The sequence below is a fragment of the Simochromis diagramma genome, unplaced genomic scaffold (genome assembly GCF_900408965.1).
Source record: "Simochromis diagramma unplaced genomic scaffold, fSimDia1.1 OVJJ01000271.1, whole genome shotgun sequence".
In the NCBI taxonomy this organism is placed as follows: Eukaryota; Metazoa; Chordata; class Actinopteri; order Cichliformes; family Cichlidae; genus Simochromis; species Simochromis diagramma.
The window spans coordinates 130,620-147,723 of NW_024386909.1; the positions used below are offsets into that span (position 1 = coordinate 130,620).

Sequence of the window (17,104 nt, forward strand, 5' to 3'; positions counted from 1 at the left end):
AGCCACTCTTCAGTGTGTTTATTTTACCCAGTGCTGTGAGCTCCTTATTAGACCAATTTACAATGGATTTGCTCATCTTGACAGCTGAAAGAGAAATCCAGATTTGAGGCTTGATGATAAAAAGAAAATGATCTGGCCTGCGTGCATTTCTCCAGTCTAACTTCTTTACCCCCTGTCTTTTATCTCACATCTCTGCAGCATAAAGAACGTGACACCCAAAGTGGGTGCTGAGGAGACCCACGACGCCATTCGGCGAGCCTTCGACGTGTGGCAAAGCGTGACGCCACTGCGCTTTGAGGCTGTGCCCTACAGCGAGCTGGAGAGGAGCAAGAAAGACGTGGACATCACCATCATCTTTGCTTCAGGTTTCCACGGAGACAGCTCACCCTTCGATGGCGAGGGGGGCTTCCTGGCCCATGCCTACTTTCCAGGGCCGGGAATAGGAGGCGACACACACTTTGACTCAGACGAGCCTTGGACGCTGGGCAACCCCAACCACGATGGTAAGGATGGTAAATACACTGTTGACCTTCATGGTTTCATCAGCTTGTTGCAAAAATACAACAAAACCAGACGTCAGTCATAAAACAGTGGCTTTTATTGAGTATTTACAACAAAATAGTCCCAGCAGCTCGACCAGAAGCCAAACTGCTGACCTTACACATAATAAGCTGCTGCTGCTAATTCGTTTTCTGCAGAGACATGGCAGCCAATAAGGTTTAAAACGAGTTTAATTCACACACAAAATGTCCATAAAACACAAACTCGTCACACTGTTAATTAGTCCTTGGTTGTGCGTTCATTTTTAGTTAACGTTAAACAATGTGTAATGCTCAGAGGTTGCTATCGATTTCAGGTAACCTGCAATGACGTTAAACACACATCCTTACTGTGGAGTATTCTGCCCCTTTTTTCACTCGCCTGTTTTATTTCACCAAAAGTGGACAGAAATGATCGACACAGGATATCGTGATCCCTGAGGTGAGACACGGGATTTCCCACGGCCTCGCATCCAAAACAGTAAAACAGGAAATTGTTTTCCAACCTGTCAATGTGGCTTTACAGATATAGTTACAGGTTTAATACTTTTATCACATTTACTACATATTTACTGTGGTAATTGTAAAGGTAAAAGTGTATTTTGTGTTTAGTACGTCTGCACGGAGCCATGCGTCGTGATGCTGTTGGTTTTGCGGGGTCAGGTCACTACTCATTCCTTGCTCTGCTCTGCTGTGATTTACAGCTGTGATTTGCTGAGGCTTGTTCCTTCATCTCTCTTTCTCAAAGCAAATACCCCCCTCGTTGAACAACAGTAATCATATCCCCTCTCACTCTGCGCCGGTCTCAAGCCCGTGCCCTCGCTGAGTACCTGCCCTTGGAGCCTTGCAGCCCGCCTTTAGTGGGGTCTGCATGCCATGTGTTCTGCATGGTGCAGTCTGAGCAGCCGCGTTGCCGTCCAAGTTGTTGTGCTGAGATGCAACAGATCTCCACTTGTGTTTTTTGTGTATTAGTGGCAGCCAGTCCTAGGTGAAACTCTGAACTCTGTGCACCCATAAGCGAGAGTCAATGAAGAGCGAGAGAGGGTGGAAAGAAAGGTCTGCAAAGATGATCCAATCACAATAAGATTTGTCCGAGTTTGCAAAAGATGGACGTACCTCTGCTTGAATCCCTCATTAAATTCTAGGAGCTGATCCGCCCTGCTGTCAGCGAGTCATGAGCCAAAAAACAATAGCAGTGGTAACCGATGCAGCACCAAGGATGAGGGACAGAGGGACACTTAAGAATGAGGGACACAGATGAAAAAAAAATATAGATACATAAAAACAGATGAGATTCCTAGCGGGAAGGCAGCGGAGATAACAGCAAGCAAAAGAGAGGATAACAGAGAGAAGCACAGTGTCATTAGACAAATATTGGAAGTTCAAGCGCTCATAAGAGAGACAGAAGGAGAGGGGAAGACTGAATGAGCAGCGTAGTGAGGAGTAAAGAAAACATTTGAAGAGGAAAGGCAAGAGAGGGAGATGAGTGGGAGCTGGTGAACACTACTTTGGAAATCGGAGTAAGTAACTTGCTGTTGAAGACAGAATTTTAAGCTGGAGCGGAGGGTCATTGGCAGGTTCAGACAGAACAGAGTGAACAGCTTTTCTTTAAGCTTTGATCGATCAGTGTGACTCTCTATTTAGGATAACGATAACCTCTAGTAACCGTCAACAATGCCGGTCGTTCATTCTGCTCCACTCTTTGACATGATACATATGTATTAACACGCACATGAGCACACGCGAAGGTAAAGACCCGCACGTTACCCACGCACTCACGTGCACGCTGACAAGCAGCTGTCACTGAAGGCCACGATTCACGCAGACACGTTCTGTTCCTCCCCTCAGTGCAGTATTAATACAGCCCTGCTGTGGCCCACACTTCTGTGAAGACATCCCATAATGCAGGCACTTCCATTACGCTCTCTCCAGCTTTTTTTTTTTCTTTTTCAAATGGGAGTGTTTACTGGCTGAGTCCTGACTGCTCGCCGTGGCGGGGGCTGCCCTTATTCCTGTGTGACGGCTGGCGTTACATTTAGATGAGTTTTGAAGAAGCACACAGCTCAAAGCTTTTTTCTTTCTTATCCTGAAATGTAACAATCCCTATGCCAAAAACTATTGCAAATATCAGGCTCTGTATCGCTCTGCCAGATTGTTTTTCTCGTCTTGGCACGGTCGCGAGGCTTTGAGCCATAGTGTAGCTTTTGGCAGACGAACACTTAAAAACTGTAAGATAATAGTACCGCAAGCAATAACGCTACAACTTCAGTACTAATAATTAAGCATAGTCCTGTTTCATTGCACCGCGTACTGTTGCAGCCAGTGTAGCTGTGATCAGATTAATGTATCATGACACAATCTCTGCAGTGTTGCTTCAGTTAGTGGTGTTTTTATTTCATCTCGTAAACACATAAAGTCTGAACTCTTTTGTTCTGGCCATTTATTTGCTCAGCTTCCCAGAGAGATGAAAACAAAAAAAAGAAAAAGTAAAAGAGAGCATGTACTGTATTTTAAGGCATTTACAGTTACTCCTGTGTTTTTGCATCCTTATGAGTAAATGGATGGTAATGGATTATAAAGTGTCACGTAAGTGCAAGGTCCTCGCTGTCAAATAAAGGCAAAGAAATGATAAAATGTGTTTGTGCTAACAGCCGAATGAGACTGAAAGCTCCTCAGATGCCAGAAAAACTGCACAGAGGTTCTAATGAAGGAGACTAGAGAGACGAGGCTCTGTGGAGAGTTGTCATAATATTGCTTTTACATGGATTTTATTGGCCAGTGCGGTACATTTCTGAGCTTTCTGCACTGGCACTGCTGCTGTGTCGATATTCCTCCTCAAACAATAGGCAGACAGGTGGTCTTACGCTGAAGTGATGCTTCCTAGATTATGACTAATGTGTAAAATGGAAACGATGCAATGCATTTACAAAGAAATATCTCCAGAAGCATTTTTTTTTCATGTCATTCCTGTTGGCTGACTTACGATTTAAGAGCCAAAGATGCGAAACTCAGCTCGCTTTTGTTTATCTGGAATCGGCGGCAGTAAAATCACGCACGCAGATGTTCATTTTAATCTAGATGTTGTGGCGGCGGGGATGGATAATTCCATATATTTCCAGTGCATGCTATTTCAAGGATTTGTAATCCATCTCTGATTCATCCCACACTTTGTAAGAACAGCTGGGAATGATGTAATGTTTGCTCAGACCAGCACATGATTTTTAGCTTTTCAGTTCCTTTTTTCATCCTATTTTCTTTCTTTCAGTCTCCTCTCCCTCCTTCTTTGTTGTGTTTCAAAGTTACAATCCCACACAGGCACACAGCAGAGATGAGCTGCTGTCTGGTAAGCTGTCATACCTAATCCTCCCCCTGCACTGTTGTCGAGAGAAAAGAAAAATATCAGTCATCAGGGCGACTGTTGCCAGCGTCACACCGTCAATGTTATTGTTGTTGTTTTGGACAATGGTGTCACAGATGCACGCTGAAGGATTAATCCCTGTTTGCGCTGAGACAAACACTTGCATACATGTGTGTTAAAGTACTCACATGTACAGTTCCACTCACACTCCAGCACAGGTGTTAATGGAAAAGTTTCTTTCAGTGTGATTTTTAGCACATGTTGGAGAGTGATTTATTCAAGACTAGACACTGATTGGGTGCTGTCTGACAACCACTGGTTGCTAGGAAAAATTGGTATTCCCTACCCAGTAGGCTCGTGTTTGCTGGAGGTCACTTTCTGTTGCTACTGAGGTATGTGGTGCAACACCGAAAACCTCCTTGTGATTGCTTTGGTCTCAAGCACACTTTCCAACTTTTTGCTAAGTGGTAGAGAAACTGCAAAAAATGTGATGCAAACTGAAAACAGAGACCATTTGCTTTCAATGTAAAAGCTGTGCCTTTGAGGGATGTTGGTTAAATCATTAAGACACAACTTTAAAGGCGAACAGCTGCATCCCTACCGCTCCGTGGTTATAGCAAGGGTTAGAGTTATCAGTCATAGCATATACATTTTATGTGCCGACTTGTCACTAAGTCTTTGTAAATTATTTTGTGTTTGGACATTGGTTGTTGTTTTTGTGATCAAGAAACGTGTTCAAGTTTAGCTAGCTTTAGGCTACCATGACCAAGAGTTCTTACAATAATCTGATGATCAAATTTGGCTCAGTGTTATAAGTACTACACCATAAATGCTTTGGTCTATATATTAGTATATGGTCTATATGGTAGAGTGCCATAACAACAGTTCAGTGTAATCTTTGAGGGAGTCTTGATATACAGTAGCTAACATGCAGCTGTTATGTGTGTTTGATTTTGGTACATTTATCACAAAGGAGAGAAGGTGGCGACTCTAAATTAAAACACACTAGAAAAGCTACAACCACGGCAGCGTGACAAAAGAAAAAAAGAAAACCGTGTTGTACCTGAAGATGTTTCTGCCAATATTTAAATCTGTTTTTCAAGCTAAGAATTCTAAACATCTGCTGCCTCAAGCTTCCCTAATATCAGTTTTTGTGCTTTTTCCAAGTGTTATGTTTTCATATATTAATTGTTTTTTGGGGTTTGTCAGGTAAAACATTGAATTTGTAATTCTTTATGAAACTTTTTCACACACTGTAAAGGCAAAGTAATTCATTAAGAAAGTGATTTATACATTAATGGATCCTGAATGTGAAATTAAACAAACCAAGGCTGTGCCAGACCATCTGTGGAGACTCCACTTTCACCCACTTATTAGCTGTTTGCTCGCTAATAACATCATGTGGGGTTTTGAGAGTCGTGTTTAACAAGTGGATGCACTGTAAGTGGCCACTTAAACATTTGCAGGTCTAGTTTTTACTTGGATGTAACCAAAATCAAAAATGAGAGATTTTCAGTTCTCATTTTCAAGTCTAATGCATCTCTGAAAGAGTTGTTTGTCACATTTTAGAGGAGCCAAATGCTGCGTTCTGTAACCAACAGTGCAACGCTGTATTAAAAACTAAACGGTACTTTCAGAAATAAGCAGAGGTCTCCAAGCTTCCTTTTAGTGTGGAAATGGACATAATATTAATTACAGTCATAACGCGAGCTTGTGGTTGCTTTTTGGAAGAAGGCATGTTCAGATACAGTTTAGGATGATGAAAAAGTGAAAAGGCGTTTTGAATATTAAAATCTAAGGGTTTTGAGTTCTTTACAGTGGTGCTGTGCCATATCATATTGTCCATGATGATATAAAAGTGCCATATTTCCGTGTCCTGCTATAGCAGTGTCATGTGTTTTCATGTTCCCAACAACAAGACAAGCCCTGAAATGTCTGAGAGCGAGAGCATCATCTCAGCCTCTGATAACAATCTAATAAAAACAATCCTCTCACACATCACAATACTGCAAAATATGCAGGAGAACTGTTTCCACCAAAGGCGAGACAACAAACACGTGGTCGAGTAGAACACGGCTGCGACATAAGGAGGACATGCTAGTCGCCGCCGACGTGCAACCCAAAAGTAAACAAGTGACTCAACCGTGCATCTCTGGAGTTGCGCAGCTTAAGAAAGGAAGAGCCAAACGGTGGAAATTACTGATGCAGTTACACGGTGGCAAAATGAGGGCTTTAAGCAGCTGGATAAAGAGCTCGAGACAACATACAACATCCCTGATTTGCTTACATTTATTAATGTTTCTGCCTGAAAGCTGCAATCCCTGCTAAATATTGTATTTTATTTTTCTACATCATCATAAATGTCAGTACCACAAATTTCCTTTGATGCTGGATCACCCATCCCTGCTTTATAGTATTAGCATGGCCGCAACATTTTTATAGTGTTATGTTTGTAACTTCACGCTGACCTGTGTCGACTGATGAAAGAGTTCTTGCAAGACTTAAATGAGTTTGTTTCCCTTTTTAATTTTCCATCCTTATAAAGGTGATATGTCACAACACATGAATCTGTCAGCATACAGATATTTGGAAATTAGACTGTGTTTGCTTGTAGCGGGATTCATGTCATTGATTCAACTCTAGAGAAGTTACTCTCATCCGGCCGGTGTTATCGCTTTTTTGCTTCACCCTAAACCCTCTCCTCTTCCTTGCAGCGAGCAGACTCAGACACAGATCATATCGCACCTTTACGTGCAGGGTGTCGTGCCTTAAAAGAGCGCGTGAAGGTTGTTTGACACGGCGCTTTGGTGAGATCGCTTTCCTAGAAGCCTGTGTTTAAAGGGCGTGTCTGCCTCTTGTGCTGCTTTCAAACAAACATTGCTTGATTTCTTTAAACAACTCTGGTTAAAACACCTTAACAATCACCTCTAACAGGGACAAACGGTAAATTGGACATATGCAGCCTGATGATTTGTGTATGATTTGATTAGTGTATCCATCCTGGAGTGCGGCTAGCAATGCTGTTATGTAATTTTACCTTAAAGTGGGATACTGGAGATCTCTTTCTCTCAATTGGTGTTGTTACTATCTCTGCTCTGCTTTGCAAAAACCCCGTGGCCAAAAACAGAGAGAAGTGCTCCTGGAGTTCCTGCAGCTGCTGTACACTCCCCAAATGCCTGGCTTAAGAGCCCGATGGATGGATGAATGGCTGTAAGAGATCGATAGATGCAGGGATAGATGGAGGCATAAGAGAACGGGCTAAAGATGTCATAGGGTACAATCAAAAGGAGAGCGGAGGGTGGATGTGAAAATTATGCCAGGAGGATAAGAGGATTGCGTGAGACATCATGGAAAAATAAATAAATAAATAAAAAAGGGGGGGCGGTGTAGAAGCAGAGTGCTGGAGGGCAAAGAGGAGAAGATTGGAGGGATTTGATGTGAACACATGATAAGGAGTAAAGAACTAGAACTGGAGATGGAGATGATTAGATTGTCTCTTCAGCAGATCTCAACATGCCGTGACCACATTTGCAAAAGTTGTTTTATTTATTTATTTATTTTTTGACAGTTTTTCCATTTGTGCACCAGGGGAAAAAAAGATGAGGCAAATAAGCATCAACACTCATCTGTGCTTTTATCACGAGGTCATCGTCGTGGGCTGAGGCCGCTGTGTTTTCCTTTGTGGAAAAACCAAAAGCGATTGATGCAGGAACAGATAAGACGTATTCCATTTAGACTTTAAGTCGCAGAGAGGCTGACTGGATTTGAGGGGAAAAAACCAACAAAAAAACCAGCCTGGCACTAAAGAAACATTTCATCACCTTCACTGCATACCATGACTGTACACAAACACCCAGTTTCACCCGAGGGTGACTTATAAGGCCTGGTATGTCTTCAAGGACCTCCAGCCTTCGCTAATATCAGGGGAAACTATGTAACAACACAGCATGAAGGCTAGACCTACACACAGGAAATGAGAGATTCCAGCGCATTATTATGTTCTTCACCCTTACCCCCCAAAAATGAACCGGAGAGGTTAGAAAAACACACCCTGGCCAAGGAAAAATACACCAAGAATTTACATTTCCAGGTAGGAGGATTAGAAAATTTGGGGTGTTAGTGGGGCACTTGATAACCGAGTGAAGGTTGGTTGATGGAGTGGACGTCGGGATCGACACATTTGATTGATGGTCTTGGAAGAAAGCTCAGATCCCTGATGACATTCGCCAAAACAGTTTATCATCGACGTCCGGTCCTTGTTATCCAGTGGTGCATTCAAAGCAGATGCCATTTTGGGTTTTTTTTATTTGTTGTTGTTGTTGTTTTTACCAGCTGACGATGAAAGGCGATAGATTTTTAGGCGTCTCCACGGCAGGCAGAGCTGGCATTGTTATGTGCAGCAGCCCCTGTTGAGTCAGGGTACCGTAACGAATGAGAAAACAGAAGAATACACACACACACACATAAAAAAAAAAAGAGACGTTAGAGCAGGTAGAGTACAAGAGAGAGAAAAGGAAGAGTAGTTGAGGAACTGAAGAACATATGGTGTCCTTGCAGGTTTATTTTTAGGCTGCTACTCCTACTGGGTGATGAGGAGGAAGCGGTGCGCTCTGTCTTTTCCACCCCGTTTCTCTTGTTCTCCTGTTCCTCGCTTTCATTCTTGCACTGGCTCTGTCCATTAGGTTCAGTGGGTTTGGCTGGCGTAGCACTTGATGTGTTTCCAAAGCACTGTTATAAAGCTGTTAAAATAGTAATGGCTACAATACAAATCAATCCAACAACAAAAATAAAAAGCAGTTATGATTCAGATATATGGGTGATTGCGTATCCCGAAGCCAGAACCCGAGGAACCCAGTTTATTTGCTTGATTGACTCGCTGATATTTCCTTCTGGCTGTGGCGGCAGAAACATGCTTAATGGGCAGCACTTGCCGGGATTGAAGAGTCATTTTGCCTCATTGTCCAGACATTAAAATTACAATATATATTTTTCCAAATGGGGAAGTTCTCTGCATGTTGTTTGGACAACGTTTTGGGAAGGTTGGCCTGTCTGCTGTCAGGCTACGGTCTTTCAGTCTGTACGCTCCTATGGTCTTATTTTAGATTTCTTATCGGGTTTTTATTTATTTATTCTTTTTAAGTCTCCTGCAGCATGTTTGGATTTGTCATTCCACTCCAGCAAGTGATGTATTTCTATTTTTCTTCCCTCGTAATTTGGTCTAATTTCCAAAGTGGCGTCTCCTCTGTGTTTTGTGGCTGGCTCAGGTTTGTGATGTCAGGAGCTGGCTCGGGGATTCCTTTGCCTGTTTACTTCAGAGCAGGAAAGGGCGTAAAGTCATTCATTTGATAAATAATTTTGTTAGTTAAAAGTGACAGGTAGTGGCTTTCTTCCCTAAAAGCGAAGTGTGAGTTTGACACTCGAAAAAATATTTAAGTCCGAAATGCTGACTTTATGTCCTTAAAACATGCAATAATTTCCAGAATATTTCAGCAAAAAATCCAAAAAACTATTTGAGAATGGAGTGTTTATTGAACCTTTTGTCAAAAAAGAAACAAAATGAAATAGTAATTTGCACATATGAGTTTTAATTTAGTATGTGTGGTAAAGTATTGTGCAGATTATTCAGATTGTTTTAGAGGAGGGTGAAAAATGATGTTGTAGAAGTCTCAGAAAGTCACAAAAACACAAACACTACTGTATCCCATATGATACATTTGGTATTATAGGGTCAAGGTTTTAACTTTTTTTCCATGTAATTTTGTCATATAAGTACAATCTAAAAAATTACAGCCGTCAGATTAAGGAATCTGATCAAATGAAATGTACATAATTGGTTTACATTCATTTTACACCGAGCATCTTTTCCATAATTATTGATAAATCAAAAAGTTGACTGACCAAATACCCAACACTTAAAATGCTAGGCCTAAAGCAAGTAAACCAGTTCTGACCAACTAATTGATTGAATATCAAATCACTTGTCCAATCATTAACACTTAATGCTGTAGGCCCCACCCCCCAAGGTTGCTTAACTCTGGTTCCTGATGGATCTTCTGCGGAGGCGGGGTAAGCCTGCACAGATTTCCAGCATGTTCTCAGCTGTTTTATTTCTTCTAAATCTGAAATGAAATGAGGTATGATCTGAAACCTGTTCTTCATTTTCTCTCCCTTGAGCAGCTGCTTTTTTTAAAGGGTCAAATTATTTACCTGGATCTTATTTTACCTCCCGTTCCTGGTTCCAGGCCAAACTCACCGGGTTCCTCCAGAGGTTCCTCGTCCTCCAGAGACGAAACATTGATTAAGCCTTTGGATGCTTTGATTTGTGTCCCACTGACTTCACCGGATAGACTAGAGGCTCGTTGCTGACTAAAACACGGAGCACTGTATGCCGAAGCAAAGGACAGTGGCTTTCACAGTCCATTTCCAGCATGAATCAGAGTCTGTTCTCGTTGGGCTCTGGTGCTCTGCAGTGCATTGTTCAAGTAAACGAGTAAATTAATTGGCAGCATACTCCTGTACTGGAACCAGACGCAGCTCTGAAAGTCCCAGGAAAAAAAAAGTGTTGTTTCCTCAGGATCGCTAATAATGTGAAATACTGTGAAAGCCATTAACTCGCAAGTGCAATTTGAATTAGCGTTGAAGCCCTAATGGTGTAAAATGACCATTTTAGCCTTTCTCAGCAATATTTAGTTAAATGAAAATTCATCAGTTTATTTTTTTCCTTCTGTATTGTTTTGTTTTGTTAATAGGGGCTGTTTCTTTTTAATTACACAACTTATGTCTGATATTTACAGGATAGTCCAGAAAAGTTCTTTCAAGGTTGTCCCACTCACAAAACTGCACTTCATCATCTGCCGGTTTCTATAAAGAATTGTAATCTTTCCTGTGCCCTTCAGTCTCTGTCTTTGTCCTATCTCCCCTGCTCTCCTGCTGCCGCTCTCTATTTCCCAGATGGAGAAAATAAATGGGGAGATTCAGATGTGGGTTCTTTTTTTCTTACCCGAGGAATAGATCTTTATCTTTTTACTGGAAACACGTGTACTCGTGAATCTCGAGGACATCAAACAGGGCTGTTTGGGCAGGTGGTAGGAACTGTATTGATGGCTGGGTTGCTAGGTTTGTGGGAGGACACATGCTGTAAAACAGAAGAACAGAAATGTCCACACACATATACAAACCCAGTGCAGTGGTGCTACATATGAGGCAGTTTGTCTCTTGCATCATGGACGGAATGATTTGACAGTATGGTTTGAAACGGTTGCCTGGGAGCACGATGAATAATATATAACCGAATACATGCATATACACAACACTGTGCGAGGCATATCTGTGAAATGTGATGTAATACATACAGATGAGTATGTTAAAAGAAAAAAGTAAGAGGTTAATGGGGTTTTATGCCCCCGTCTTTGGCTCTCAGGCAACAATAAAGCTGGAAGGAAGTTGGCACTGGGTGAATGTGGCACACAGGAGCTAATAATGCAGCGAAATCTCAAGTTAATTGTCTTGTTTTACAAAAGCATGTCACTTATATAAGCGGAGTTAAGTGCAGAAAATAACGTTTGCAAATTAAAGCATTTGTCTTCATTTTGTCCAGCCCACTTCTGAATTTAAAGTCAGGCCACCGGAGACATCAATATGACTGAAAGGACTGGGATACTGTATCTGTTTTAGTCTGACAGATTAATGTACAGCAAGTAATTAAAGAATGCCATGAAAGCTGCACTGCACTGTTACAACCATGGGCTGTAATACAGGCGTTAGATTATGTAGCCACCTCGTCTCTGGATCTTCTTTTTACTAGTTCTTGAATTTGCCAGGTGCAGTATCTTTAGCACACCGAATATTATGTATCTGTTTGAAGAGAAAAAAAAAAGCATTCACCGAATAGTTTTTCCACTTTTTCCCAAAGAAAATGAAATAGAAAGACAAAGACAGCAGAGAGATCACCATGTGTTCCTGCCCACTATGGCTGCCACTAGAAATAGACGGCTGCCTACTGACAGCAGGATAAACTTCTACGTGGGTGGCTGTGCTCTCTTCTGCCCCCACACATGAATACGCTCACGCACACACTTAACACTCTCAGAGGCAAACAAATCGCACACCTCGGGAGGCTCGCCCTCCCACAAGTCAGTCAGATGCTGTCATAACCTCATACCCATAATCCTCGGTAAACAAAAAGTGTAAACAAACCTGGCCGGGGTTCGTTTTGTTCTGAAGACACTCTTGAAACAGTACCTCTTGCGTCTGCTCTGATGTGCTGTGCACATTTTCTTTGTATTTTAAGGATGGGAGTAGCCGTGTCGCCATCAGGGTTTCTCAGGGGAGGTTTTTTTGTAATGTGTGGGAATGTTTTAGGATGGCTCGTGCATCAGTGCATCTCAGGCTTTGTTACCAAACTTTTGAAGAAGGTAAAATGCTGCAGCAGGTGAACTGAAAGTGCTGAAGTGTTAGGCCTGACTGAGTTGGAAGGGAGGTGCCAAGCTGAAGTGTAAGGCATTAAATAAATGATGGGGATTTCAGTGTTTGCCACAGAGTTAGTCCTTGTTTGTGGTAATAGTCAGCTGGGTGTACCTTTGCTTTCACAATTGAATTAATCATTTATTATAAACTACATGACAACTTCCTCTCCAGCCAGTTCCTGGTCCTGTGGACGGGCTCCGCCGTCTTGACGTGCAGCTGTTGATTTAAGACCTTGTTCTGGTCTGCAGCCTCGGTGAGCTCAGCGCTGTGGCACCGGCTCTCCATCTGCCTCAGGTTCTGGATGGAGTGGCCCTCAGCTCGCAGCAGACCTCCAGAGCAGAGCGAGGACTAGTCTCCAGCTGCAGTCCAAGATGGTGGTGCTGGACTCTGTCCAGCTGCTGGACGACAGATACAAGACAGCTAGATGACACTGAGGACCACCACAACAGCTACTTGGAAAAAAAAGTTAGAAAATGCACTCGGGCATGTGTAAAAGTGTGTAAAATAAGACAAAGAAGAGCGTCAGGTGAATATGCAGAGGGATGGCAAAAGCGACTATTGTGCCTTCTTCTTCTTTAATCAGGAATTGTGATAACCTGCAAGGCTACAAGAAGGGCATGTTTAAAACACTGTAGGCATGCTGATGCAGCCAGTATTTTTCTAGTGTTTTTTAGCTTTATTTCAAATTGCAAAGCGAGGTCTGAAACTTGTTTGCACCATTTTCATGGCTGTTTGCCGCCTGCAGTGTCTATACAGACCGCCAAAGGATGTGCAAACACACACATGCATACACCATCGCTGCACTTGCCATGGCAAATGCATTATTAATGATTAATGATCACAATGAAAATACACACGCATCCCCGTCTCACTCACAGGTGCTGCACAGAGATAAACATGACACGAATAAAAGATGTTTTTCTTTGGCAGCGTTTTTGGTTTTTTCTTCCTCCTTTCAGCTGGTTTATTTATCTTGAGTCCACTGGAACGGCCAATTTTTTGGATCCCTGGCAATGTTCCCAACATCGAATTTCAGTCTGTAGCAGTCTGTAAATAAATAATTACTCTAGTGTACATATGTTGCTCACGTCAGCTGGGCTTTGTTCTCTGACACGCTTGTGAGAATTAAGGGTAATAGATTCAAAAGCACAAGTGTTGCTCAGCCAGGGTGTCTACAACCTAGAGAGAGAGGACAGGCAAAGAGAAAGGCTAGACTATAGGAGTGTTTGAATAACTCAACAACACTAACACGGAGGTTAATCAGTTTCCACTGCTCTTTGCGATGTTTTTTTAAATATGAAAGCAGCTCATCTCAGCATTAGGAACAGTATTCAGATTGTGTTGTGGCTACTTTGGCTACTAAACAGTCTCTTTCTGTTATATAATTGAGTACTGGAAGAGTGGTGTTACATTTTATTTGTAAATTGTACCCACAAGAAACCAGCATGGAGCAAAAGTTTCAGTCTGACGCTTTGAAATCTTGTTTTCAAGTGTTTGTATTTGCAATACTTGTGAGCTGATTTGGTGAAATGCACAGAGTGGCGCACAGCGTGTTTCTGTATTGTCCTGCGAGGGTGTGTTGGAAGTATTGAGGGTGTGAATGTGAAGTGAGCAGAATGCAGCTATTGTATTTTGGCTGCATTCTTCACAATGGTCACCTTGTCAAATCAGGCGCACAGCTCTGGCTTGACAGCCAGCAGAGGTCTGCGTGCCCCAGGCCCTCTGAGCCAGGCACTGAATCACTGGGCTGAGATCCTCTGGCAGCTTGTCAGCACAGCATAGTACTCCTGGACAGCCAGTGCTCTCATTGACTCACACTCGGTTTTACTTTCTCTGCTGCCTCTGTGGACTCGCATATCTCCAGCTTGGTTCCCTGTCAGGGCTTCTCTTGTTTCCAGTGACGTACTGAGTTGGACAAACAGCATCCTGTGTCGGTATCGTGAACTTCACCCCAGCTGGAGGACAACAGCTGATTTCTGTTTTTTTTTCCTCCTTTCAGACAGTAAACTGAACCTGTTCTAGTCAAGCACTTTTTAAAAGGTTAAGGTTTTTTAATAAACCTTATTAGGTTAGCTTCTTTAAGGTTCTGCATGACTAGTATTTTGACACAAACGCAATAAAGTCTTGTCTGATAATGTCACCTTACACGTGAAACATGTAGTAACCACTACATCAAATAGCTACTGATTTTATTATAAGAAATTGATAAATAAATAGTTCTAACAATTCTTAGTTAAAGTATAAAGTCAGAAACTTATGGGTTAAAATTTAATGGAGAAACATAAAAAACCCTTACCTAAAAATGATGGATAAGCAATTGAAATAGTCAACTAAAGGTCACGTAACAGCTAGTTGATGGAAATGCATGAATCGTTAAAACACCTAAAGGTGATGCTTAAACTGTTGAATACTAATATATAGTTAAAATTAGCAAATAATTAGCTAAGAATTAATGACTAATGAGCTGAATAAACACATAAACGCATAAACAACAGAAGTAATGAACTGCAACAGCACTGAATAAACAGTTGACACGTTTTGCTAAAATAATGCACAGACAGTTAAAATAATAATAAGCTAAAGTCATGCACAAATAGCTGAACTATTAAAGTAGCTAATAATTAACTAACAGTACAGTAGTGCTTAAGGAACTGAAGTAGTTAGCTAAAAGTCATAGCTAAACACTGATGAATAGTTTGACTGTAATGTAAAAACAGTTAAAGTCAGTAGAAAAAAGCAAAGGAACCAGAAGGGATTACGCAGCCAAGAGATGGCAGCTAGGATGAGCTAACGTACGCTTAGCTTCTTTTGTTTAAAACTGTGTTTTTCTTACTTCATAATTGCGCAGGTTCAGTGCCACACTTCCTTGGTTAACTTCTTAGACCTGGACCTACGATTTAGGCTTAGACAAGGCTTTAAAAAAAACTGGTGAGGGCTGCTTTAGGTCCTGCTGAGACTTCTGTATGAAACCAAGGAACCAGTGTCCTCGCTCTTGTTTCTTGTGCTCTGTCAATCCACCAGAGACGCTCCTGAGGTGGCAATTAACATCCTTTTGCATTTACTTTACTGTGCAGTGCTGCTTCTTCGAACACCACTCTTGAAATCATAGTGTCAGCCATTCAGGGCGCTGTGGGAGCTGAACAATAGGAAACATTTGTGATCCCCTGAGACAAAGAGAGTGCTTATGCTTGCTTACACTCGGACGGCACAATAACAGCTGTGTTTTCTAAAGAAAGGGTGGGGGAGTTAGAATTTTGTTAATCTCTGCTGGGTGCCCTCTTCACTGTAATAAAACAAGTGAGAGTTGTAATTGCTTTGTTTGACACCTTTCACTAGCTTGATGTTGATGTGTAGTTGGGAGTCACAGGGGATGCTGTGTTTTTGAAAACTTGGTCCTTTGGTGGCGTTTGGGATTTGTATACAGTAAAAAAGAAGCACAAGAATGTGATAACGTGAGAGCTGGGAGGGATAAAGAACAAGGTACACTTACAAGTGGGCTGACTGCTGGTCACCCAGGCTTGTAGCTTACATCAGATGTCATGTATTGAGTGAACCACGGGCACTTAGTTAAGCAGTAAGCAGGCAGGAAGGGTTATGGGCCCCTGGAGGCTTTTGCTGACAACCTGAGCTATTACTGCAATTGAACAGTGGTGACCATAGTGTGTGTTCATCTCCAACCCTACGCAGTCTCTCTGCACTCCTCGCGGTAAGTTCAGGGAGAGCAGGTAGAGGTTTCTGCGTTTTAATCAAAGCCCCTGCTTACTGCACATCCTGTGGGCAAAGATTGTAAATCTCCACTTTCATTCCAATTTCAATTTTTTTAATTTCATTTTTCTTTTCTTTCTCCTCGACCCTCATTAGCAGCAACCTTGACCCTATCCTGAGCAGTGTGGGCAACACTGCAGCTGCCGCTTGATCGTTGCCCACTTAACAGGACAAAAAACCAAAAAAACCTGCTGAATCATTTAACACAAGCAGATTTTTATTACTTAAAACTCATTCATGTGCTAAATAAATACTTGTCTTTTTTTGTGCTGAAATCTTGCTCAAATACGCAAACGGCACACATCATAACGATGACTCACCGCACAATGAAAATACAGGACTCAAATCCCCCCAATCCAAAAACTGTGACCCTCTGTGGATTATCGCACAAACCCTGCACAGAATTGTAATGCATTTCATCTCCTGGCATTGTTTTCTTCAACTGCATCCTCTATTTTCTGCGTTATTATTTTGTGTTTGGGGTTGCGATTGGGCCACTGACAGTAGAGCGATGTTATAAATGCCAAGGTCAGAGGTTGGAGTCGTGTAATTCATCATTTCCGTCTTCTGTGATTGAACGAGTACTGGAGCACTCTTACACGATAGTACACTGTCCCGAACCTTATCGTTTTCCTCGCCTCAAGTTTTTTCTATTTCTTTTTATCATCCTTCTCCCCCCAGTTTCCCTCATGTAGCTATCACTCCAAACGCCCTTTCTCCTTGGTTTACTTCACCTTTTTTATCTCTCTATGTATCCACTATATCAAATCTTTGTCTTCCCCCCCTCTGTTCCCCCATTCCATAACTTTTTCTCTCACCTTCATCTCGCTTGGTTTCCCTCCTTGTGCACTGAAGCTCTTTGTTTCTTTCATCTGGCTCCATCCTCTTCATCTACCCACGTCTGTCTAGGCGTCACCATTTTCTCTCTGGGCTCTCTGTAACTTCCAGCTGATAATTAGCCAGGCGGTACAAACTG

At 42.1% G+C, this 17,104-nt stretch overlaps 1 protein-coding gene across 2 annotated transcripts in view; it reads left to right on the plus strand.

Annotated features, from left to right (window-relative positions):
* LOC120736178 (matrix metalloproteinase-16-like) overlaps positions 1 to 17,104 on the plus strand; it is a 73,233-nt gene that overhangs the window by 25,608 nt on the left and 30,521 nt on the right. For both annotated transcript variants that reach the window (XM_040036156.1, XM_040036157.1), the window contains one exon: positions 199 to 503. In XM_040036156.1, the coding sequence (XP_039892090.1) occupies positions 199 to 503 (305 nt within the window). The remainder of the gene's footprint in view (positions 1 to 198; positions 504 to 17,104) is intronic.